At 42.6% G+C, this 26,919-nt stretch overlaps 1 protein-coding gene across 1 annotated transcript in view; it reads left to right on the plus strand.

Annotated features, from left to right (window-relative positions):
* tmem235b (transmembrane protein 235b) overlaps positions 1 to 26,919 on the plus strand; it is a 68,970-nt gene that overhangs the window by 33,982 nt on the left and 8,069 nt on the right. Inside the window, exon 2 of the mRNA XM_059653545.1 lies at positions 5,716 to 5,853. Coding sequence (XP_059509528.1) covers positions 5,716 to 5,853 — 138 coding nt within the window. The remainder of the gene's footprint in view (positions 1 to 5,715; positions 5,854 to 26,919) is intronic.

Raw genomic sequence — 26,919 nt, forward strand, 5'->3', positions numbered from 1 at the left:
GCATTGCTTTAATAGACCCTTTTGGGGAAGAGAGTAAGAGTGTACCTGAATCACAACGTCACTTACTGTGTAAGTCAGAGTGTATTATATGTGAGTCACAGTATCTCTGTGCAAGTGTCAGCATTTTCTGTATAAGTGCTAGTTTTTCATGTGTGAACCCTTGTTTTTCCTTCTGTAAGTGCCAGCTTTTTTTTTGTACATTTCAGTATCTTCGGTGTGAATCATATACTCAGAGACGTTTGTTGATAAAAGGATGATGAAACTGTGGAACAGATTATCAGCAGATATGACAAAACAGAAACTATTTAGGAATGAAGGTAGTGAGAGGATAGCTATGAAAGGGTAATATATGGAAAATGGGAGGTTGTAGAGTCAACAATTTGCATGGCAAAAGTAAGGTGTGGGAAAGTGAAACAAACAAAGGCTGAAAGATGTACAGATTTTTTTGGGTCATGAGGGGAAATGGAGAAAGAGAACAAGAGATGGACAAAGTTCAGGAGGAGATCTTGCTGGTAACCTTTGTGTCTCAATATTACTCTGATGTACAGGCACAATAAAATCTGAGTGGTCAATAGGGCAGTGAGTCAATCAATTAGACTCCAATCGTTTTTAATTTGTCAGAGTAAGGAAAGAGACACCTGGAATTGTAAACTTAAAATTGTTTTGATAGTCAATGAATGGAATCATGCTCCTCTGGGCACAGTAAGTACAACATGGGTTACTGTTAATCCAGGCTGCCATCCCTACCATCACCTCTCAGCTATGATCTAATCTCTTTTTGGCTGGTTTTGTCTCTGGCTTGTTTGACATTGTACCAAACTCACAGTTGGTCTGTCAATGACCTGGTAGAAAGGCTGAGATCTCAAGATGGGTGGAGCCCCCTGTTGGCAGAATTGGCTTGCTGCCTGAGAGTTAAAATCTCCTCCTTTATGTCAACATCATCAATCAGTTCCTGCACCATGTCGATCTAATGTTTAACATTACCTAATGTAGTTGCATTCCTGCAATGTAGGTGTGAAGGGTGGTGGTGAGGTGAGAGGTGCGAGTGTGTGTTTACTGTAAACATTAAGCTTTCAATCCCATGCCAAACCATTCAGGAGGAATGGTTTATTCATTATTCGTTTAGTAGGATTTTGGAGCTCTGACCCATGAAAGCAGTGGATGGTAACTTTCTAAATAATTTTGAATCAGGAATTGACCTTTCTTTGCTAGCCAATGTATAAGGGATATGCCAGCAAGCAGGTGGATGGAATGGGAAAATAGATTTACCAATTGTAGACTGTCTGGGTCATGTGACAGACTCTGTTCCTATTAATCCTATGTTTACGCTGCTCATCAAGTCAAAATCAAAGCAGCTGATTGTTATAATGTTACTTTCTTTATACGTCAAAGCAAACTGGGAGACAAAAATATGAAATGAAAGGATTTAAACTTTATGACATTTACCATCAGGCTGCTGTAATATTACTCTCAAGCAGCAGCTATTATTCGTACACATCCACCTTGCTCCAACCAAATATTGCTACATTCTTGTCTATGTATTTGATAACCTCATTAACTTTTAACAATTGCTCACATTCTAAGATCAGACAGACTTCTAAGAGCTGTTATTGAATAACCTTTCCATCCAGGTTAGAATCAGAACAAATGCCCTACAGGATTACCTGTGCCCAGGGATCCATGATTCATAGACACTCTTAAAGGTGTTTAAAGATATTGACTGTTCAAAGCAGTTTTGTAGCACAGTGACTGTTGAATATCTAGCTCTATGTTTCTCACTGTGATGAGTATAAAATGAATAGGTGAATAAATAACAGGCTATTCCTTTGGTCGTCATTGCAGCAGTGACTAAAACCACTTGTTTATTGGTTACCACATCACTTGAATTCAAATATTTACACATTTTAAGAGGGAACATCCAATCATATTACCACTGTTTGTTCTTGCGAAAAAAGACAAGACATTGGAATAACATTAGGATGTCACAAAAAACACAAGTGGTATAGATAACCATTAAAATGAGTGCATAAAGTTGATATCATTGATATATGATATCTATCATTGCGATACAACAGTTATATTTTGTAAGATGAATTGTTTTGCAATGATTCAACATAGCTATTTGTATGTTAACTTATCATTTGATCTCAGATGAAAAAAATGAGATGTTCCAAACTCAGGTAAAAAATTATGAGACCATTATATGTCCAGAACATCATCGTTATTGGCAATTACAATAATAGCTTTTCAAATCAAAGGTAGAAAATTCTGTTCCGTGTTACATTTCAGTTAAAGAACATTTTGTTGTAAGCAATTTTCCCTGGATTTCTTTTTGTTTAATGCACTTCTTAAGGGGTACCTAATGTTCTGACCCTAAAATGCATTTCCTCAAGTCACTCAAATATTCAATTTCTAAATTGATACCAGGTCGGAATCATCTTCTTAAAAGGCTCCATCCTGTTAGTTTTCTAATTCTTTAATAAATTCAATAAATAGACATAAAAAGCACATTTTGGAGAAGCAGCTGATGATCTGTACCAGCATTCTACAATATTGACCCAGCTGATGTCAGGACTGTGTGACACGTACAATTCTTCCTGTGTTACTGTTGACAACAGCAGTTTCTAAACTACAGCGGAAGGTTTGAAGGGAGAAAAACTCAGCATTACTGCAATTAATTTTCCTAATTGTGTTCTGAGAACGTGATACTGAGACAAAGATCAGTGTGGTTCTTGTACACCCCAGGGCTTTCATCTGGCTTGTTATCGGCAGTGCCTTAATCCACTAAATTATCGATTTCAACAGGCTTTAAAATGATGTCACTGATGGAGTATCTACTTAAAATAAATTATTTTTGCTCCTTTCTCAAACTCGTAAATTGACTTTTTCATTTCTAGCATTTCCTGTTTTTTTCAGAATTATGAGGCAGAAATTATGGTCAGTACTAATTTTGCTGAGTCTTTTTGAACCAAATTCTTTTTATTCTTATTTTAACACAAGCATTAGTCTGTTTACAATTTAATCTTGTCCAGGGATGATGTTCTTTCCAAGTCTGACCTCTCATCCATTATCTAAACTCCATTAGCTAACATGCTACTGAAGTACAGTTAAGAACAATGACTTGGCAAGTTCAAATTCCAGTTTGACCACATCCCTATTTTCTGCAAGTTGAAACTCCGAAAGTGTATTGCAAGCTACTGTCAAACTTTGTAGGAATAGGCTAATTCTGAATCAGTAAGCAATTTTATATATATATAAAAGCACATAAGCGTGCATACCTCTTATTGGATAAGCATATATGCACAAAAACAAAATTTAGTTTTGATTTCTAGAGAGATACTTTCTTTTTCATAATTTGTTTTATGCTGATTCTGCACTTTGCATTGAAAACTTGAAGCCGTTTCATATTTGCTCTTAAAAGTATTATTTGATATTCACAAGCCTCTTCAGGCTCCTGGAACATTTCAAACTGTATTCTTTGTAGATCCTAGGTGTCGAGCTGGATGAACACAGCAGGCCAAGCAGCACCGGAGGAGCAAGAAGGCTGACATTTCGGGCCTAGACACTTCTTCGGAAAAAGGGTCTCGGCCCGAAGCGTCAGCCTTCCTGCTCTTCCGATGCTGCTTGGCCTGCTGTGTTCATCCAGCTTTACACCTTGTTATTTCAAATTATCCAGCATCTGCAGTTCCTACTATCTTTGTAGATCTTGCCTTGATTTCACAAAATTTCAAAATTATCTGCCACATGCCCTAAAGGTATTTAATTCAATCATGCTGTTTAGTTACAATCCTCTTTTCTTCCTAGTTTGGGACAGTCTCACTCAATCCTAAAGCACACGATAAAGAAAATCAGCCAGTGTAATGGCCACCAGGCATAACCACAATGTGATCAATGAGCTGCAGGTGGCACAGTGGCTCAGTGGCTAGCATTGCAGCCTCACAGCACCAGGGACCTGAGTTTGATTCCACGCTGGGGCGACAGTCTGTGTGGAGTTTGCACATTCTCCCTGTGTCTGAGTGGGTTTCCTCCGGGTGCTCTGGTTTCCTCCCACAGTCCGAAGATGTGCAGGCTAGGTGGATTGGCCATGCTAAATTGCCCGTAGTGCTTCAGGGATGTGTAGATTAGGTGGGTTATAGGCGATGGGTCTGGGGGAATGCTCTGAGATTGGTGTGGACTTGTTGGGTCGATAGCCCTGTTTCCACACCATTGGCATTCTGTTCTATTCTATAGCACTTGCAGCCTTCTTTTAAGCTGTAATGGTTTAAGTCAAAGTCAGACTTTCTTTCAAATAGGTTTATGGTTATTTTATTACAATTTGTCACTAAGCGTTCTTAAGGGACAAAGAGATTAAGTCATTGGCAAGAAATTATAGATGCCCAGATTAAAATAATTAGAGATATGAAGAAAGAATATAAGAAAGAACCCCCAATTTCTCTCTCAGATATATCATTAAGGCCTGTTGTTAGAGATCTTCTTTGGTAAAGCAAAGACGTCAACATTGAAATCTGATCCAGCAGCTGAGATGTCTTCTATAGTTGAATCTTTGGTGTTTTCCTGTACAGGCAGGTTCCTTAGAAATTGAAAGGAAGAGAAGGTTTACTCATTCCTTATCAGTTCTGCGCTTTCAACACTTTCAGCTTGACTTTCCCTCAATAGAGCAGTATTTGGTTTCTTATTCAGAGAGAGCAAGAACTGCAGATGCTGGAGTCAGCGATAACACAGTATGGAGCTGGAGAAGCACAGCAGGCCAGGCAGCATTATCTTTATCCCTCGGTCACACCACCCTGTAGTGTATGGTTTGTAAAAGCCATCTTCTTGGATACCTTCAGAGATAATGGGAACTGAAGATGCTGGAGAATCTGAGATAACAAAATGTGGAGCTGGGTGAACACAGCATCAATCAGATGATGAAGGGTCTAGGCCCAAAACATCAGCTTTTCTGCTCCTAAAATGCTGCTTGGCCTGCTGTGTTTATCCAGCTCCACACTTTGTATTCTTGGATACCTGTCCCCTAAGATAACAGTAAGTTTATAGTTTTGTCTTGAAAACATGTCTGTTCCATACTGATATATCCAACTAAGATGGATGATTAAATCATTTTTGAGCTAAACCCAAACATTGTTTTTTCGTTGTGACCATCAGCTTTTCACATGTTGTGCCTTTTAATTCAAATGGCTTCTGCTTGTGCCAATTGGACCACTAGACACCATTTTTCACCATTGAAGGATCCAATGCATTGCCCAGGGCTATATGCATTCTAAAAGTCTCCCAGTTGTAGTTCCCAACTAAGATACTGTTCAGTAGGGTTTGAAATAGCCCACTGCAGCAAACATGATCTCATATGGTTGAAGCGACCTCTTAAAATTAATTTCCATTTTTTTTAACTTAATGTAAGGATTTTTAAAGCAAATGTGTTCCTTCCCTAAAGTTTTTCTGAGAAATCTGTAATACTAGATGGCAGGATTTGGAACAGCCAGGAAAGGTGCTGGAACAAGGCACAGTACTTAATTCAAATATATCTCAGACACTGAGATCCCTGGAGTGTATCAGTAAAATCTGTGTCTTCACTATTTTGTCACATTTATAAGCCATATTTATGGTTCCATTTTTGGTGAGATTTTTGGTACCTTGTCCCTTGTCCTAAGTTTACTGAATTTTTAATATTTCTTAACTGACCCACTAACTGGCAGCTTACAATTATCTTTTTCTTTTCAGTGATGCAGAAAGTGTTTGTCATTTTGCTCCCTCTCAGTCTGGTCCTTCTGGTGCTTGGAGGTATCTGTGGACTGGTCAGCTCTTTGGCTAATGGTCTCTACATGCTGCTGTTCACTGGTTCATACTTCCTACTTGGAGGTAAGCCTGATTGATGTCCCTATCGCAGACTGAAAAAAAATAATTCTCTATCTGCATAGTTTTGGGGCTCATTCATTTTCTTTGGGTAATACAAATGATTGCATAGTAATGCAAAAATTGCTCATGTTGAATTGAAAATACTCCATTTGGGATACAGAAGTGAAATATTTCCCTTTAGGGACAGTAAGAGCTGACAGCATCAGATATAGAGCAGCAACATGTTCTGTTCTGCCTCATTTTCTGATGGACTCTAATGAATCTAATGAGCAGCCGGGATTGCAGAGCTGTACTTGCCTGAGTTCTACTGTCTGAAGTAAGCAGAATCAAAACAAATCAAGAAATTAAAGTCTTATGCTTCAGAATAAGCGATATTAAAAACAGTGATATCCAAAAGGCACCAACAATTACATTTTCTGTGACATTTCCTAAATGACCAATGCTGACACCTTGTGATATTTGGCACCTCTTTCAGTGTGTGGTATTTAAGATTGTTTGAGGTAGTTCCCTGTCACCAATCCCCTTTATGTCTTTGCTTTCTCTTGAGCCTATCTAGTGATTAGTGGTACATAATACACCACTTTACGTAGCTACAGGAAAAACACCATTCTTAGATAACAAGCGGGTCTATTGCACAATAGATACCGATGACCTCATGACCAGGAGCAGGGACTGAAATCAATAGCCCCAGGAGCTGTTTCTCCCCCAGGGCCCCCAGTTCTTCCCTACCCCGACCCAAACACAGAGGCCCCTATAGCTCTCTGATGAAGGGTCTAGGCCCGAAACGTCAGCTTTTGTGCTCCTGAGATGCTGCTTGGCCTGCTGTGTTCATCCAGCCTCACATTTTATTATCTTGGAATCTCCAGCATCTGCAGTTCCCATTATCTCTGGCCCCTATAGCCTCTGTTATTTGATCTTGATGCATCAACGAACCCTCAACCCCCACCTAACGAAAACAATCCTGCTTAGGGCTGGTAGCAATTGAACCAAGGTCATGCAAGCAAAGGACAATGAAAAGCTGGAACCTCTCAGGATTCAAATCAAAAGACTCTCCGTCTCACTGAAGTATTTGGCCAGCTATGCTATCCAGCATTCAATAGAGAAAAAGGAACAGAAAGTAATTATTTTCATTATGTACTTTTGTTTTAACCTGTCACAAATTTCATAATTTTCAGCTCTTGATTTGGAATTTGATGAAGCACTATACACAGCTCCTCATACATATCTTTTGTCACTTACTTACACATAACGTATTAATTTTTAGCTAACAATAACAACTGTAGAGTCAGAATAGACATGTACAGCAGTTGAATTATGGAGTTACAATAAATCCCTGCAACTTACCTTTGTATCACATTTCAAATTTGAGTAATTACGTTTTATCATAGCAAGTTTAACAGAGAAAAGCCGTACAAACACGAGGATGTATGAAAAAAAGTTACAGTCTTATTAATCTAAATTCTGCTCCAGGAAGAAAGTTTAATATTTCTTTCCCGGCACAAAATCAATTCTCTCCCCATTTCTACTCAATCTAGAATCGCTTCAGTACTTTTTAAAATGCCCAGATGTTCTTTACTTCACCATGTGATAGGAATTACAAGGAGTTATTTTGGTTGTAGTTTCTTTAGCTCATTTGTAAAGACTGATGAGGTGTCAGATCCCTGCTCTCAGCCAGCCTAAGCCAGGGCAGTGATGCTGCATTCAATATCAACATTTCTGGAAGAAAATAAACTGGAATTCCAGACGTAACTACTGCTTATATATTCTTGTTACAGAGTAAGCATGTGGGCATCAAATTGGAACAATTTGTAGATTGTATGTTGGCTTCAATAATCAAGCAATCTACTGATGCTCGCTGCCAAAAGTCAGATGTGAATAATGAGCCAGTCACTGCTGAGTGAAAGCTGCCAGAGCACAAATCCAATTCATTGCCTTTAAGAACAGCTGAGGAAAGGGGAGAAAAGCATAAAGGCCAAATAATTCTTTCTAGGATTATAAATCCTCATGCGAAATAAAATTTTTCTTCCTCCATTTGAATGACCTTTTCTTTCCTTTGTTAATCTATCTCAATTGCATAAATGTCAGTGATCAAAGTCAACACTGTACTCACAGTTATATGTGAATGTAAGGATGGAGAGTGAGAGGTGGCAATGTTTCATTCTGCTTCAGTCGAAATCAAATGCTATAAGTGGAGCTCAAAGATATTCAAAGCAGATATCACCATTGCTACTTTAAGCTCATACCCTCATAATAATGTGTTCAAGCTATTATGGTCTCTATAGCATCTGATAATTTTTATTAAAAATCTGATCTTAACAACTGAAAGAATTACATACCAAAATTTCACATTTTAAAACATTTACTGTAACAGATGAATTAAAAACACTATTCATTGAACAGTATTTTCTCTTCAGAGGCAAATTATACTTTAACCCATAGAAGAGATGACCACAAATGACCACAAATCTTCTATTACACTTATATGTTACATTGCACCTAAGTACACACTTTGTCCTCCAGGAGCAAGTCAAAATTATTTTTAGCTCCCAAAAGCTTGTTTCATTTCTAGTTTTCAACTGGATAATGGGAGGAATGCACTGTCCTTCTCTTGTGCCACTGCATTGTAGGTGCAAAATAAAGTTTTACTCAGTTCCTGATTTGACCTATTATAACCTTTCTGCAAGATATGAAATGAAAGCATCCATCAACCAGATGTCTTTAATGAATACAAAATTATTGATTCATTGTGAAACAAAATTTATTCAACGTTTAGTGTAGAATATGAAAATATACAATAACCCAAAACACTCTCTCTCTGCACACACACACACACACAGACACACACATACACAGACACAGACATACACACACATACACAGACAGACAGACACACACACACAGACACACACACACAGACACACACATACACAGACATACACACACATACACAGACAGACAGACACACACACACAGACACACACACAGACACACACACACAGACACACACATACAGAGACAGACAGACACAGACACAGACACACACACAGACAGACACACACACTCACACACACACACACACACACACACACACACACACAGACACACACACACACACTCACACACACAGACACACACACACACACACACACACAATTCTCTGCAGAAAAACTACATAAAACGCTGGTTAGGCCACAGCTATTGCGTATAGTTCTGGTCATCACAATTTGGGAAAGTGATTGCACTAGAGATGGTGCAGAGGAGATTTACCAGGATGCTACTTGGATAAGAGGATCTGAGCTATGAGGAAAGATCGGTTAAGCTGGGTTGTTCTCCTTGGACCAGTGAAGGTAGGGAGGGGACCAGATGGAGGTGTGTAAGATTACATGGGCATTTATAGGATGAATAGGAAGGCACTTTTTCCATTAATTGAGAGGTCAATAACCAGGGGGCATAGATTTAATTTAAGAAATAGAAAGCTGAGAGGGTGTTGAGGAGAAAGTTTTTTACCCAGATGATGGTGGGAGTTGAGAACACACTGCCTAAAATGGTGGCTGAGCCAGAAATTCTCACAACATTTAAGCAGTATTTGGGTATTCATTTGCATTGTATTACCTTCCAAGGCTATAGTTCATGAGCTGGAAGTCAGGATTAGTGTCGTCAGATGTTTGATGTCTGGTGCAGCCATAAGGGGTTGAATGGCCTCTTCTGTGGTGAATTTCTATTTGGGGTAAGAAAAAACATGTTGGCCAGTAAATCTTAATAAATGAGGTGAAAACATCTTAAGATACAGAATGAACAAACAGCTGTGTTCTTATATTCTAGCACACAAAGATGGATGTCACCTGTAGAGTCATAGTGTTGTACAGCACTGAAACAGACCCTTCGGTCCAACTGTCCATGCCAATCAGACGATCTAAATTAATCTAGTCCTTTTTGCCAGTATTTGTCCCGTACCCACTAAACTATTCCCATTCATGTACCCACCCAGATGACTTTTAAATGTTTTAATTGTACCAGCGTCTGCCACTTCCTCTGGTAGCTCATTCCATACCCTTACCACCCTCTGCATGAAAATGTTGTTTCTTAGATCCCTTTTAAATCTTTCCCCTCTCACCTTAAACCAATGCCCTCTAGGTTTGGACTCTCCTACTCAGGGAAAAAGACCTTGGCTATTCACTCTAACCATGCCCCTCATGATTTTATAAACCTCTACAAGGTCATCCCTCAGCCTAAGATGCTCCAGGAAAAACAGCCCCAGCCTATTCAGCCTCTCCCTGTATCTCAAACCCTCCATCCCTGGCAAGATCCTTGTAAATCTTTTCTGCACCCTTTCACGTTTCACAATATCTTGCCTTTAGCAGGGAGATCAGAATTGAACACAATATTCCAAAAGTGGCCTAACCAATGACCTGTACAGCTGCAACATGACCTCCCAACTCCCATATTCAATGCACTGACCAATAAAGGCAAGTGTGCCAAACACTATCTTCACTGTCCTGTCTACCTTCGAGAAACTATGAACCTACAGTCCAAGGTCTCTTTGTTTGGTAAATGTAAGCAGATGATTCTGGGATCTTTACCAATGCTGCTTGCTCAGGAAATGCAATGTTAAGGAATTTTCCAGATGTTCTCCAAGAGGACAATCAGAGTTCAGACAGGACTAGGACTCCAGGTATCATGCTGGATCTCTGATATGAGGTTTCAGAAACAAGCTGGGTTTGGAGGTTCTTTTCCTTTCCTATGCTGGCCGCCAATTGAAAAATCCAAGTAATCACCAAAGCAGAAATTGCACACTGACAGTTATAAATACAAGGGGCTCTGCACTAAATGGGCAACTACCACAAAACATATGATTACCAAGAAATGTTCAATTGCTCTTTAATTGACCTCTTTAAAAAAAAGACACCCATTCAGGTATCCATAATCCTTCACACTCAAGTCCTTGGAAATGATTAAATATGAAATGTTTTTATGACACTTCTAATTCCAAAAGTGGCTTTAGCCATGGCCTCCTTTCTCTAGCTCCATACTTGGCAAATCTTCCTCCTCCTCTAAATCTGCACAGCTCATTCTTCAATCTGAGCACACAATCCTACTGCGTGCTGTGTGGTGAATGATGGAGTTAACAATTTCTCTGCTTGGTGTGCAGGCCTAACTGTTTCTATCCCTTGCTCTCTACTTCTAAGATGGATGCAAACCATACAAGGCAAAACTGCAAAAATATCAGCTGATTGTGACATTCAGGCATTTATAGAGAAGACTGAGGCCAAATCTCAAAAATGACTGCCTATATCTTCCCCAGGCCAATGAGAACCAGATTAATTTATATCCAGGTAGAAATGCTGATGAATTATTCCTAGCTTCCTTTTATCCATGCATAAATGGACAGTTTACAGCACACTGTGTAGAAATCAATGCCTACAATAATTTTCTGGGATTTTTGGAGACTCAGAGACTGCTGTCATTATTTCTGAGCATAAAAGCCTTTTATTTTTCTCTCAGAAAATTAATTTAAGTCTTCCTTTGATCTCGAACAATGAAACTACCCAGTCAGACAGGCTGCAAAACAATTATCTTGACCTCTTCATTTAGCTTAACTTTAAAGCAGTCTTTAGATATGATATAAGAATTCAATAAACCTCACAATTGGAACAAGTAAACATGCAGGTCAGCAGGCCTGTGCTAAACAAGACTGCATTTTGAAGATACAAAGCTGAGGGAACTATTTGATAATGGGAAAACAAAACAAAAAGAAAGAAAGATTCTGAAAAGGGAAGGGGAAATAGGAATAAGAAGAAAGTCAGGCTTCAGGCAATGTTACATAAGTATTTCTGTGAAAGAAGTCTGCAAAGGAAGAATACACCTTCAGAATGTCCAACAGATCTCACCTTCAACAAAGTGCTGAATTATCTTATTACATATCAGAACAGTCACCATATGTTAGCAGTGCCTTGTCTCTAACCATGTATACAGTACGTGGGATCTTGCTGAACACAAAATGATGAAAGGTCTAGGCCTGAAACATCAGCTTTTGTGCTCCTGAGATGCTGCTTGGCCTGCTGTGTTCATCCAGCCCCACACTTTGTTAACTTGGACCCAAAATGATTGTCCTGTGTTATAACCACAATTACGTATTATAACACTTATTTTCGGGAAACATTTTAGGACAAAAATAGTAAATTAGTGGAAATGTGAGACACAGTTGAATCATATGGTGTATGGTGAAAAATAAACCCTTTCTCAGGAATTTAAGATATTTTGCCAAATGTCTGAGATGAATGTTCTGATTGTTGAGAGAATGAGGGCTTTGAGAATAAATCCCTCAGTGCTAGCTGTTCCTTTTTATTATTATTAATTCTCAGTAGATTATAAAAATTAAGTTACTGCCTGTCTGAACAGTGTTATTAAGGCAGTCTTGGATCAGCAATTATGTTTTTCCCACTGGTGAGACATGAGGATCTACAAGAAGCATGAGCAGTGTCTTTAAATGTCATTGGTATTAATCAATTTAACAAGGTATTTATGTTGGCGTGACTTTGTAATTTGACAACCCACAAAATTATTTCTGTTTTCTAACTACAGCTGCTTCTCTACATTGTAAGAACAGAAAAGTTTACCAGTCCACTTTCTGCAGGCTTCAGTCAGAGGCTATTATGAACTGCCATGCAGTGGACATATGGACTGTTGGCCAACTCAGCTCATATCTAGTTCAGTGTCAGGGTTTTCGAATGTCAATCATGGATGAAACCTGTACTCAATGAAAGACTGTGCACAAAGCTGGATAACTGTTATGAGTGGCACTACTCATTATTTTATGCAGCTGGACAGTGGTTTTCTATGGCTGTGTTTGTATTGCCTTGTTGTATCGCGAATAAGCATTATATCCTGTTACCTTCCCACCAGCTTTATCAGTGTTGTGTATGCGTTCTACAAACACACACACAGAGTCACAGATACAGTTCTTGGTGCATTACTTTGACATCACTCACAACCTCAGAGTATCCTAAAGCACTTCACAATAAAATTGATGTTTCTGATATGTAGTCACAGTTATAATCTCAGAAACTCACAGCCATCTTGCTCTACAGCAAGATCCTACAAACAGCAATGAGATAAATGATGAGGTGAGTGATTATTTTAAAGGTATTCATTGATGGTTGATCAGGTCACTGGCAAGAATTTTCCAAGGGTTGGTGTGGACTTGTTAGGCCGAAGGGCCTGTTTCCACACTGTAGGGATTCTATGAGTAATACCCTTCATGTTCTTTCACTTCACCTGAGGGGATGATGGAACATTGCTTACCTGAAATATGGTAACTCTGACAGCCCTGTCCCTGGGGACAAGGTTGTGTCTCTGGTGAGGCTAGAAATTACATCCTGCTGTCTCATGAGAAAAAGGGTTTACCCGCGTTGCAAGAGTGACGTCTACACAAGCTGGGAAAGGTGGGTGGAGGCTGGGTAGAAAGGGATACATTGATCGGTGTGAGAGTTTTCAAATGAAAAGTTCCTTGAAAAGATGAGCCTTGACGCTGAGCTTAGTAAGGTGGAGGGTGAAAGTTAATCAAAACGTATTTACAGTGCAATTTGCAGATGTAACGAGGTGACTCATGGTTGATGAAATGAAGAAAGGTACAAGTGCATAGAAGCCAGGAATTGAACTGAAACCATGGTGGGATTCTCTAAAGGTTAACTTGCAGGTAGAGTCCGTGATTAAGAAAGCGGATGTAATGTTGTCATTTATCTCAAGAGGGTTGGAATATAAAAGCAGTGATGTGCTTCTGAGGCTTTATAAAGCTCTAGTTAGGCCCCATTTAGAATACTGTGTCCAATTTTGGGCCCCACACCTCAGGAAGGACATACTAGCCCTGGAGCGTGTCCAGTGGAGATTCACACGGATGATCCCTGGAATGGTAGGTTTAATGTATGATGAACGGCTAAGGATCCTGGGATTGTACTCATTAGAGTTTAGAACATTGAAGGGAAATCTAATAGAAACTTACAAGATAATGTATGGCTTAGAAGGGGTGGACGCTAGGAAGTTGTTTCTGTTAGGCGGGGAGACTAGGACGTGTGGGCACAGCCTTAAAATTAGAGGGGGTAAATTTAAAACTGAAATGAGACGACATTTCTTCAGCCAGAGAGTGGTGGGCTTGTGGAATTCATTGCCATGGAGTGCAGTGGAGACTGGGACGTTAGATGCTTTCAAGGCAGAGATTGACAATTTCTGATCTCAAAAGGAATCAAGGGCTACGGGGAGAGTGCAGGGAAGTGGAGTTGAAATGCCCATCAGCCATGATTTAAATGGCGGAGTGGACTTGATGGGCCAAATGGCCTTACTTCCACTCTTATGTCTTATGTCTTATGGGATTTGAAATTCAGGAATGAGGATTTCGAATTCAATATTTTGGGCAATATTGTTGGTCAGCACAGATTAGAGTGATAGGTAATCAGAACCAAGTGCAGGGTTGGATATTAGTAACTGAGCTTTGAAAGAAGTTGGGGTTTATGAGGAAGGGAAGCCAAAAGGAACATTTGAGAGGCTGAGGGAGAGAAGTATGGATAGTGGCTTCAGTGACACTGAGGCCGAGAGAGCAATGGAGGCAGACAGTACCAGATAGTTTGAAACTCTGGGTTGAAATGGACAACGAGATTTCTGTAAGTCAGTTCATCTTTAATGAGTAAGAAAGAAGGAAACTGAAATCATTGGCAGGACATCAGAGTTTATGTTATGTTTGGAAGCAGTCACTTGATTCTTTTCACTGTGCATTTGCAGGGAATTTTGAGCCTGATTAAAAACAAAAATTATTAATAAATTATAAGACTGACGTGGTTTAGAAATTGAATCTTTCAGCAAGGGAACAGAGGCTGACCCTTTCATCCCCACTGACCCCTAAATCAGGAGGAAACAAGGAGAAAATCTGCACAAAACACCCTTATTTCCACAGATAACAAGGTGTTGAGCTGGATGAAAACAGCAGGCCAGGCAGAAATTTCTGAAGAAGTGTCCAGACCCGAAACGTCAGCTTTCCTGCTCCTCTGAAGCTGTTCGGCCTGCTGAGTTCATCCAACTCTACACCTTGTTATCTCAGACTCCAGCATCGACAGTTCCTATTGGGAGGAAGAGTTGGCAATTGGTGAACCTTTCCATCTTCTAAGGGATTGTCCTTTATTTTAACTGTTTGTCCCATTGACTTGTATTTCTAGGACAGCCAATGGGGGGGCTAGGTCTAGGAGGCTCATTTGGGTGGTTTGAGTGAGACTGTATGTCTGTGAGTCAGCCTGCAGAGATGATAATGTTATGACTCCATGAGATACATTTTCAATTTTGTTTGCTTTAAACTTGCCTTCAAACTTTCTGCTGTTAGCATCACCAGATATGTCCCTTTGCCCCCCATTCTTGAGGTCAGTAACAATCTCACCCACACCAACCCAGAGTCCCACAGTAGTATCCATTGGTTTATTTTGTAAGGGTTTTGTAGGTGGAAATTTGCATGTTTTTCATTCCCGATATTTTCTTTCTTTGTTTAACCAGGTATTAGATCAAATGTGTATCTTAATGATAAAAAATGTTGATGATTGATCTTTAAGTTCTATTGGCCAATTTAATACCCGGTACATTCATGTTATGATCCCAGCTGATGGTAATATTGGAAAAGTCAGATTCCACAGTGAAACCTAGGATAATACACCAGAATTTTATTTTTTCAGTTGGGTCACTGTGATAATCGGTTATTGAACATATTCACAGGATGCTGCCAATGTACTTTAAACAGAAAAACACATGTGCGTTAAATGAAATAAAAGTTTAAAAAGTAACGCACAAGACAGTTTTAGAAAAACATTACTTTAAATAACAGAAAAGTAGGATTCAACTGCTATTCCCCCAGCAATATCTTTCACAGACACTCAAGCCCAATGAAGTATCACTTAAACATTTCTTACTCGACTGGCAAGGTCATAAACATTCCCTTTTAGCAAATTTCTGTACATTCATCCAATGTGATTCAATGTATAGAATCTCTACAGTGTGGAAACAGGCCATTTGGCCAAACAAGTCCACAACACCCCTTCGAAGTGCATCCCACCTAGACCCATCCCTCTACATCATCCCCGTAACCCTGCAGTTCCTACGACTAATGCACCTAACCCATACATCCCTGAACACTATGAGTAATTTAGCATGGCCAATACACCTAACGTGCACATCTTCAGACTGTCTTGTTTCTCTTGTTATTGTTGCTCACAAAGTTACACAAACACAGGTTAACTCACTGTAATGTTTACCCATTGATCTTAAAAAAAAGCTTACAGGTTTTTCCAGGCCTGTCTACTTCAATTGCTGAAATAGCATAAACTATCTTAACAGCTCTGATGTCCTGGAGATTGCCAAGGTAGATTGCCTTGCTTTTGATATGAATTCGACCTGTTTCTGACCTCTGATAGCTCCCTCTGTGAGTTGTAAAAGCTCAACTGAGTAAAGTCTTCAGAAATGTTTCACTAGGTAATGTGTCTAGTCACTTAACTTAAACCACATGATTTTTTAGAAATGCCTTAGAAAGGTTGTTTTGACCCAGTGTTTAAAACAAATGAGTTTCTGAGCCTTAAAAATAAGTCAGCTTCAAAGAACTGAAAACTAAAGCCTCATTTCACTTTGTTTTATAACTCAACTTCCTGAATTATATGATATAAACCTTCATCAGAATGAACTGGGATGTTTTTAAAAACAGACTTAAAACACTAACTTAAAATTGGAACGGAAATCACTTGATGCATGTAAATTAGTCAGCCTCATGAAACCAATGTGGCTTAATGCCAATTTGAACTGAAACTAACACTTTACCTGAACTCAGCACAATTGGTCAGCACCCTCCTTCCCCATGGGGGGAGTGAAAAGACCCTTATCTCCTATTTTAACTTCCATCAGGGTGAGAATCACGAGATGTTAGAGATGGAATCTTGCCTACAATTATCAAGCCTGAAAACAAAAACTTGAGCAGACATGGGTTATACAACCAACTGTTCTATCAAAGAGCTTCTTTGACAGAGCAGGGGAAATAGATTTTAGACTGAAAACTGAACACAAACTGCCACTCAAGAAATAAAATGGCCAGTTACAACACTGACTAGAAGGTAACATCAGGAAATTTAACAGATCAATGCAATAAATACTACTTATGCCTGATGCCTCATTCACACCCAAATAGTCTACAACTGTATCTTATTTTATCCTCCTTTGTACTGGACATTATCTCTTTTTACTTTGAGCATCAAGTATCCTTACTGCTAACAGAAAAATTAGTCAACACCTATTAATTAGAGAGTGGTACAGCAACTATGAACATGAACCTGGATTATGCCTGGCTCCCATTCCCTCTACGACTATCCGAAAGCTTGCCTTGGGAAGCAGCCAATTAAGAGGCTTCCCCTGGTTACTGTCCAGTTAAAGATGCCAGGCAAGGCCTTGAAAGTTCACCATCAGAGATGGGATTGGAGAGCACCCCTAGATAGAGGAGCCTCTGAAGGGGTAATAAATTACTGGTGCCACAGCTGTAAGGTTACTACCTCTGGTGGAGAAAGACCTCCACAGGATGCCAGGTGGCCACCTGCTGATGGCTGTGGCTCCAGTTTAAACAAGTAGGCCTTCTGATTGGTCACTGGCAAGCTGTCTCCTGGCAATCACCAGGCTCAACACTCCAAGAGGGGACGCCAGTCACTGTCAGGAAGATTCTGGTGGTGCTCTGAACTCTCACACCAATATTACACAGTGCTACTTGCCACTACTTCTGGGAAGATTGTATTTCTCTGAAATTTCTTTTAGTTTCCACCCTGATGGGACCAGGAATATTCCAGTCCAAGATTCACCTGCTTCGTGTGCGCCACTGCCTACTGGGACTTCAGTTATCCTTCTAAAAGCGAGTCAAATTGTGTGGACACCTTTAAAAGAAAACATTTCTCAGAGCACTGCCAAATGTATGTACAATAATCTGTGCTGTGACTAAGAACAATGGAGAAATTGATGGACATTTCAGGGCCAGAACAAAGCAATTAATAATGGCTCTTTTGTACCAGGCGGTGAGGTAATCTCCTGTGATTGACTGCTTTACCCAGAGAGCGATAAATTAACAATTTGGCTGAATTGTCAGCATCTTTTGCCAAGTGTCCATCATTTCATTGAACAAATTTACCCAAGACAATGCAGGCCTTGATAATTTGCTTAATCTTTTGTTTTTACACTGTTAAAAGAACTTTTTTTAAAGAAAAGATGGCTGGCTGAGCAGTTTAGAGCGCCAGCAATCTGATGGAATGAAAGCTCCAGAATTCTACCAGGGTACCAGAGGCAATTGTTCCTCATGACACTTTGTCTAATCATTACTGTGGAAAGGGCTGTGATTTGTGAAGCCGACCAGGCATTTTTATTTGGTACTGCAAATGCGCTCAGGATCGAACCATGTGAGTAATTGAAATCTTTCATAGGCTCGGGGTATAAAAAAGCTCAGAACAGCCAATGAGGTACTTTTGCAGTGTTGCTACTGTCAGAACGTAACAGAGTTTGTATGTGATGTATGTCACTCCATGTTGGTGAACTGTAGGTTCTTATAAGAGTTCCAGGATTAATGGGCTGAGGATTTGAAGCTGGCTGTGCTGAATGAGATGTTGCTCATAGGAGCTCTGTTTCTATCTAGAGTCTCTCTGTCAGCTGTGGGCATCACGTCTTGGAATCTCCTCCATGGAGGCACCTTGGATGTTAGAGCTGACAATCTTCCCATTTCTGCCAATGTTAAGTTCCTGTCAATATCTAGTTCTTCCACTGTCCTTTTGATCACATTAAAGCATACCTGATGTAAAGTACGCAAACTCAATAATAACCATCATGACCTAATAAAAACGACCAAACTCATCATATGGATGGATTTTCCCTGCCCTCCCTAATGCCTGGTTTGGATAGGAAAAGGAAGGATTCCTTTGAATAGGGGTCTCCACTGGGGGTCTCTGCCTTCGAGGGTAGAAAGTTACAGAAGGGTATTTCTGAACGGTGGACAAAGGTGAGGAAGCAGAGAGTGTGCAGCAGCCCATAGAAGAAATGCCCCCATGGTCCCCATGAGGTTTGCTGGAATGGCTCAGGTTGTGGAGCGCTGCATATTGGGGAGGTTCTGGAATGCAGGGTCAATGCCAAACTCCAGGTGGATGGGGTGGTGTTAGTTCACCCAGAAGCTCACCGCACTCCTCCATCTTCTGTCCGTTCTTGGAGATTCAGGATGTTGACCCCCTCAAGGCCAATTGCACCAGCGTCTCTGAGTCTGCTCAGCCCAACATCCTGAGATCTGACCTCTTCTGGGCAGCAGAAGCCCCTCCTGATGGAGGAACCTGTTCCTGAACAGTGACTCCCTTGTGACAACCGTCACTCCTGCAGCGACAATATTCTGGTGCAAGGTGACTACATCCCAAAGCTTGATCCAGATCAAAGACAGGTAATTCCTGGAAGAAGATCTGTGGGCATGTCTGCTCTGTAAACAGGAACTGCATCTCATAATTGAAGCCACACGCCTGACAGAAGAAACATGCCTTCAGGGTACACCACCTCAGAGAAGGCTCAATGTAAAGGTATTGCTGTGGGCTCTGAAAGTCCCTAGCTAAATGCAGAGGCACACCAGTGACTGACTCCACTCCCCAAGTAGGAGGCACAGTACCAGAACTGACACCATCCCATCCATCTGAGTTTGGCATTGATCCTGCATCCCGGAACCTCCCCAATATGCAGCGCCACACAACCTGTGCCATTCCAGCAAACCTCATGGGGACCACGGAGGCATTTCTTCTATGGGCTGCTGCACACTCTCTGCTTCCTCACCTTTGTCCACCATTCAGAAATACCCTGGTGTAACTTTCTACCCTCAATGGCAAAGGCCCCCAGTGGAGACCCCTCTTCAAAGGAATCCTTCCTTTTCCTAGCAGGGTGTCAGCATTGCCATTTGCCATGTAATAAACTCAGTTGATTCTCTATGCAAGCCCTAATGGTCACCTTGGAGCGGTGGGGCAATTGGTAAGAGGCATAATGCTTATGAGATCTTTGGATCTACAGGGGCAACAGAAACAGCTTACACTCCTCACCCTGATGAAGGTGAATGGCCCGTTTCCACACTCGGGATTCTATGATGACTCTATGAATATGGCAGTTGCTAGGAATCTAATAGAACCTAAAGAGGGGTGGCACGGTGGCTCAGCGGTTAGCACTGCAGCCTCACAGCGCCAGGGACCCAGATTCGATTCCAGCCTCAGGTGACTGTCTGTGTGGAGTTTGCATATTCTCCCCGTGTCTGTGTGGGTTTGCTCCGGTTTCCTCCCACAGTCCAAAGATGTGCAGGTTGGGTGGATTGGCCATGCTAAATTGCCCGTAGTGTTGAGGGGTGTGCAGGCTAGGTGGGTTAGTCATGGGAAATACTGGGATAAGGTGGGGAGTTGAGTCTGGCTGCAATGCTTTTTGAAGGGTTGTTGTGCACTTGATGGGCCAAATGGCCTACTTCCTCACTGTAGGGATGATATGTTGCATCCTATGTCTCCTTGTATAGATATCACTAAGACCTGCCTCCAATCTTTCTCCTCTGTAGGCCCTGCATCCCCTGTCCCCTGCATAGGTAAGGCTGGGCTGTGCCTTCCCTCCATCCCCTCTCCTCATGTGAGCCTATGCAGAGTAATAATGTATTAATTTACTAAAATCTATATCAGTAAATGTTAAGTAAAAATAATAAATTCGGCTAATTAAAGAATATGCTTTGATTGCATAATTATAAATAAGTTAAGCTTACTGTGGAACATCAATCTCTCTGGATTACTCGTAAACTGTGCTGCAGGTTGCTGTCCGCTTCAGTTAGAAACTTTAGTGCCGGCCCTTGGTTCAACCAGAAGCTACAGAGATAGGCATTCTGCCCCTCTGAATCTGTCCCTCTGAATCTGCCCCTCTCTATCTGGCCCTCTCTATCTGCCCATCTGTATCTGCCTCTCTGTATCTGTCCCTCTGTATCTGCCCCTCTGTATCTGCACCTCTGTATCTGCACCTCTGTATCTGCCCCTCTCTATCTGGCCCTCTCTATCTGCCCCTCTGAATCTGCCTCTCTGTATCTGCCCCTCTGTATCTGCCCCTCTGTATCTGTCCCTCTGTATCTGTACCTCTGTATCTGCCCCACTGTATCTGCCCCTCTGTATCTGCACCTCTGTATCTGCCCCTCTGTATCTGTATCTGCAGCAGGCGGAACCTGTAATCGAGGCTCGTGGTCTAGAGGCAGATTTTTTTGATTTCCGAGCAAATGGACAATATTTATCATTCTTTAGCATGACAAACATAATGAATCTTGCCTTACTTGAATAACCACTGGAAAGATTACTGAGTGAAGCTAAAAACAACTGACTTAACTCCGAGGAGATAGCAGTCCTAATGAAGGGTCTAAGCCTGAAACGTTGACTCCTGCTCCCCGATGCTGCCTGACCGGCTGTGTTCCTCCAGCTCCACGCTGTATTAACTTAATTCCTTCTTGACCACCCCAGTTTCAAAATCTGAGTGTACACTATTGTAAAGTTAATGTATTCAACATCTCAATTGCCTTCAGCAGTTCTCCAATAATAGCATTTTTAAACAAGCTGCTTAACACTAAAACATCATGGCATATAATAGTGATAATGGGAACTGCAGATGCTGGAGAATCCAAGACAATAAAATGTGAGGCTGGATGAACACAGCAGGCCCAGCAGCATCTCAGGAGCACAAAAGCTGACGTTTCAGGCCTGGACCCTTCATCAGAGAGGGGGATGGGGTGAGGGTTCTGGAATAAATAGGGAGAGATGGGGAGGCGGACCGAAGATGGAGAAAAGAAGATAGGTGGAGAGGAGAGTATAGGTGGGGAGGTAGGGAGAGGATAGGTCCAGCTTCTAAAATCTCCCCTTCCCCCACCGCATCCCAAAACCAGCCCAGTTCGTCCCCTCCCCCCACTGCACCACACAACCAGCCCAGCTCTTCCTTTCCACCAACTGCATCCCAAAACCAGTCCAACCTGTCTCTGCCTCCCTAACCTGTTCTTCCTCTGACCCATCCCTTCCTCCCACCCCAAGCCGCACCCCCATCTACCTACTAACCTCATCCCACCTCCTTGACCTGTCCGTCTTCCTTGGACTGACCTATCCCCTCCCTACCTCCCCACCTATACTCTCTCCACCTATCTTCTTTTCTCTCCATCTTCGGTCCACCTCCCTCTCGCTCCCTATTTATTTCAGAACCCTCTCCCCATCCCCCTCTCTGATGAAGGGTCCAGGCCCGAAACGTTAGCTTTTGTGCTCCTGAGATGCTGCTGGGCCTGCTGTGTTCATCCAGCCTCACATTTTATTGTCATGGCATATAATAGTCTAGTTTATGTTAATACCCAGAATAATTGTCCTATTAAGCTTCTCAATTGATCTACTTCTTGCTGGGTGGCATGATGGTTCAGTGGTTAGCACTACAGCCTCACAGTGCCAGGGACCCAGGTTTGATTCCAGCGTCAGGTGACTGTCTGTGTGGCGTTAGCACATTCTCCCCCTGTCTGCGTGGGTTTCCTCTGGGTTGTTCGGTTTCCTCCCACAGTCCAAAGATGTGCAGGCTAGGTGGATCGGCCATGCTAAATTGCCCATAGTGTTCAGGGGTGTGTGGGTTATAGGGGGATGGGTCTGGGTGGGGTGCTTCAAGGGGTGGTGTGGACTTGTTGGGCCAAAGGGCCTGTTTCCACACTGTAGGGAATCTAATCTAATCTTCTTCGTGGGTTGTAGCATCTCCCTTTTGTGTGGGATTTATTGGGATCCTTTTAACATTTGCTGAATAATACAGTTAATTCAGGGTTTTCCCTAATTTAGAGATAATGGGAACTGCAGATGCTGGAGAATTCCAAGATAAAATGTGAGGCTGGATGAACACAGCAGGCCAAGCAGCATCTCAGGAGCACAAAAGCTGATGTTTCGGGCCTAGACCCTTCATCAGAGAGGGGGATGGGGTGAGGGTTCTGGAATAAATAGGGAGAGAGGGGGAGGTGGACTGAAGATGGAGAAAAAAGAAGATAGGTGGAGAGGAGAGTGTAGGTGGGGAGGTAGGGAGGGGATAGGTCAGTCCAGGGAGACGGACAGGTCAAGGAGGTGAGATGAGGTTAGTAGGTAGGAAATGGAGGTGCGGCTTCGGGTGGGAAGAAGGGATGGGTGAGAGGAAGAACAGGTTAGGGAGGCAGAGACAGGTTGGACTGGTTTTGGGATGCAGTGGGTGGAGGGGAAGAGCTGGGCTGGTTGTGTGGTGCAGTGGGGGGAGGAGACGAGCTGGACTGGTTTAGGGATGCAGTGGGGGAAGGGGAGATTTTGAAGCTGATGAAGTCCACATTGATACCATTAGGCTGCAGGGTTCCCAAGCGGAATATGAGTTGCTGTCCTGCAATCTTCGGGTGGCATCATTGTGGCAGTGCAGGAGGCCCATGATGGACATGTCATCTAAAGAATGGGAGGGGGAGTGGAAATGGTTTGCGACTGGGAGGTGCAGTTGTTTGTTGCGAACTGAGCGGAGGTGTTCTGCAAAGCGGTCCCCAAGCCTCCGCTTGGTTTCCCCAATGTAGAGGAAGCCGCACCGGGTACAGTGGATGCAGTATACCACATTGGCAGATGTGCAGGTGAACCTCTGCTTAATGTGGAATGTCATCTTGGGGCCTGGGATAGGGGTGAGGGAGGAGGTGTGGGGGCAAGTGTAGCATTTCCTGTGGTTGCAGGGGAAGGTGCCGGGTGTGGTGGGGTTGGAGGGCAGTGTGGAGCGAACAAGGGAGTCACGGAGAGAGAGTCACGAGGACATCTCCAGCACATCCCTCACCTTCCTGGACATCTTCAGCACATCCCTCACCTTCCTGGACCTCTCAGTCTCCATCTCAGGCAACCAGCTTGTAACTGACGTCCATTTCAAGCCCACCGACTCCCACAGCTACCTAGAATACACCTCCTCCCACCCACCCTCCTGCAAAAATTCCATCCCCTATTCCCAATTCCTCCGCCTCCGCCGCATCTGCTCCCACGATAAGACATTCCACTCCCGCACATCCCAGATGTCCAAGTTCTTCAAGGACCGCAACTTTCCCCCCACAGTGATCGAGAACGCCCTTGACCACGTCTCCCGTATTTCCCGCTACACATCCCTCACACCCCGCCCCCGCCACAACCGCCCGAAGAGGATCCCTCTCGTTCTCACACACCACCCTACCAACCTCCGGATACAACGCATCATCCTCCGACACTTTCGCCATTTACAATCTGACCCCACCACCAAAGACATTTTTCCATCCCCACCCCCGTCTGCTTTCCGGAGAGACCACTCCCTCCGTGACTCCCTTGTTCGCTCCACACTGCCCTCCAACCCCACCACACCCGGCATCTTCCCCTGCAACCGCAGGAAATGCTACACTTGCCCCCACACCTCCTCCCTCACCCCTATCCCAGGCTCCAAGATGACATTCCACATTAAGCAGAGGTTCACCTGCACATCTGCCAATGTGGTATACTGCATCCACTGTACCCGGTGTGGCTTCCTGTACATTGGGGAAACCAAGCGGAGGCTTGGAGACCGCTTTGCAGAACACCTCCGCTCAGTTCGCAACAAACAACTGCACCTCCCAGTCGCAAACCATTTCCACTCCCCCTCCCATTCTCTAGATGACATGTCCATCATGGGCCTCCTGCACTGCCACAATGATGCCACCCGAAGGTTGCGGGAACAGCAACTCATATTCCGCTTGGGAATCCTGCAGCCTAATGGTATCAATGTGGACTTCACCAGTTTCAAAATCTCCCCTTCCCCTACTGCATCCCTAAACCAGCCCAGTTCGTCCCCTCCCCCCACTGCACCACACAACCAGCCCAGCTCTTCCCCCCCACCCACTGCATCCCAAAACCAGTCCAACCTGTCTCTGCCTCCCTAACCGGTTCTTCCTCTCACCCATCCCTTCCTCCCACCCCAAGCCGCACCCCCATCTACCTACTAACCTCATCCCACCTCCTTGACCTGTCCGTCTTCCCTGGACTGACCTATCCCCTCCCTACCTCCTCACCTATACTCTCTCCACCTATCTTCTTTACTCTCCATCTTCGGTCCGCCTCCCTATTTATTCCAGTTCCCTCTTCCCATCCCCCTCTCTGATGAAGGGTCTAGGCCCGAAATGTCAGGTTTTGTGCTCCTGAGATGCTGCTTGGCCTGCTGTGTTCATCCAGCCTCACATTTTCCCTAATTTAGTCTGTTTAATATCCAATCCTATGTATTTAAGTATCATATTCTTTGATTATCCTTTGGTCTTTCTTATTTACATAATCAATGTAACACCATAACCAATCTATTGCATACACTCTGAATGTGATATTGTCCTAAGCAACCCTGCTCAGAGATGTTAATACACACTTCCGGAGCATGTGGGACTTGAATCTAGGACTTTTGGCTAATAAGTAATTCGCTATCAAAAGAACACACAAAACACTATTGGTGTACATCCATTATTTGGAACCGTGCAATTGAATGAACCTTCACCACAGAGGTTGCTACACCATTTGAAAATTAAAAACAGCCATCTTCCTGACTGCGATAACGAAGTGTAGAACCGGAACCTTCTTCAGAAAAAGTCCAGACCCGAAATGTCAGTTTTCCTGGTCCTCTGATGCTGCTTGGCCTGCTGTGTTCATCCAGCTCCACACCTTGTTATCTCAGATTCTCTAGCATCGGCAGTTCCTACTATCTTCCTGACTGGCTTTTCTTTAAATATTTTTTAAGGTATCTTTAATCAACCTGCTCAGCAAGGCTACAACATGCCTGTGGAGCAAATGGGACTTGAACCCAGGCTTTCTAGCCTAGTGGCACTGTGCCACAAAACTGTCTACAGATTTGAATACTCTTCTGCAGAAACAAAACTGAACCAAATCTTAAAAAAATAACTCAAACTGCAATTGTTTAATACAGTTAAGCAAACAATTTCCACACGCGTTTGTCCACGTTAGCTTTATTGTTCAGATATTGAGCACCTCATTGATAGAAATAGATACAATCGGGAAAGGGGGAAATGACAGAAAAAGAGATTCTGTGTTGTAATTGAGTGACAACAAAATTGTTCTTGTGTAGTCCAGGTTAAAATGTAATGCGATCTATAGATCTAAGAAAGTGAAATTATATACAGTACATGTTATGAATGCCCATTGCGAATCATGAGGTGGGTGTGTGGACAATATTCTGCGTCCCCTTTTGGGACAACTAACAGATCTGTTCAACCATTTAATTTCTTCATTATTTTCATGAACCCCACAACAGTACAGCTCACTGTTCTGTCTCAATTTCAATACAAGTTGATAAATCTAGCCCTAGAGTCGCACATCCCTGTGGCCAGTTGATCAAACATTCAGACTTCTCGTTCCACAGAGATCACCATTCTCTGGGAATACCAGTCATGTTCAATTTTACATGTCATTTCCCCTTCCTGCTGCTGCTGCTAGGAAACACAAGAAATTGGATTGCTGCAGACTCAAAATTACCTTAGAACCATTTGAAAATCTCAAACTTTCTGCATGAATAATGTTTCTCAACAAATTTGCAGTTATTACTATCAGAATGACACAGAAAATATTTGCTCAGACCTAGGGCCTGGTATCTTGCTCCATGTGTACGTAGCTCCTCTCTCAACCCTCTTCTGCTATGGCTTACATCTGGCCTGCATCACTCTCTAATCTTGGGCTTCTGGTGGATGTATTTTCCACAGCTAACACTGTTGTGTTGGCACTGCTCTTCCCATCTTCTGGTTGATCAAACAGTTCTCAGTGGGATATCAGCACACCATCCTGCTGTGGAAGGTCTGTCGATGGCTTGCTAGTCATCCGATTGGCTCTCAATAAATCAGGCCCTCCCCAAAATAGCATCACGGTCTCCACCCTGTTCCGCAGACAACATCTCTGTCTCTGACTTGCTGCAGTGTTCCAGTGAAGCTCAGCGCATGTTCGAAGAACATAGAACATAGAACATAGAACAATGCAGGGCAGAACAGGCCCTTCGGCC

This window comes from Stegostoma tigrinum, chromosome 22, assembly GCF_030684315.1.
Source record: "Stegostoma tigrinum isolate sSteTig4 chromosome 22, sSteTig4.hap1, whole genome shotgun sequence".
NCBI lineage: Eukaryota > Metazoa > Chordata > Chondrichthyes > Orectolobiformes > Stegostomatidae > Stegostoma > Stegostoma tigrinum.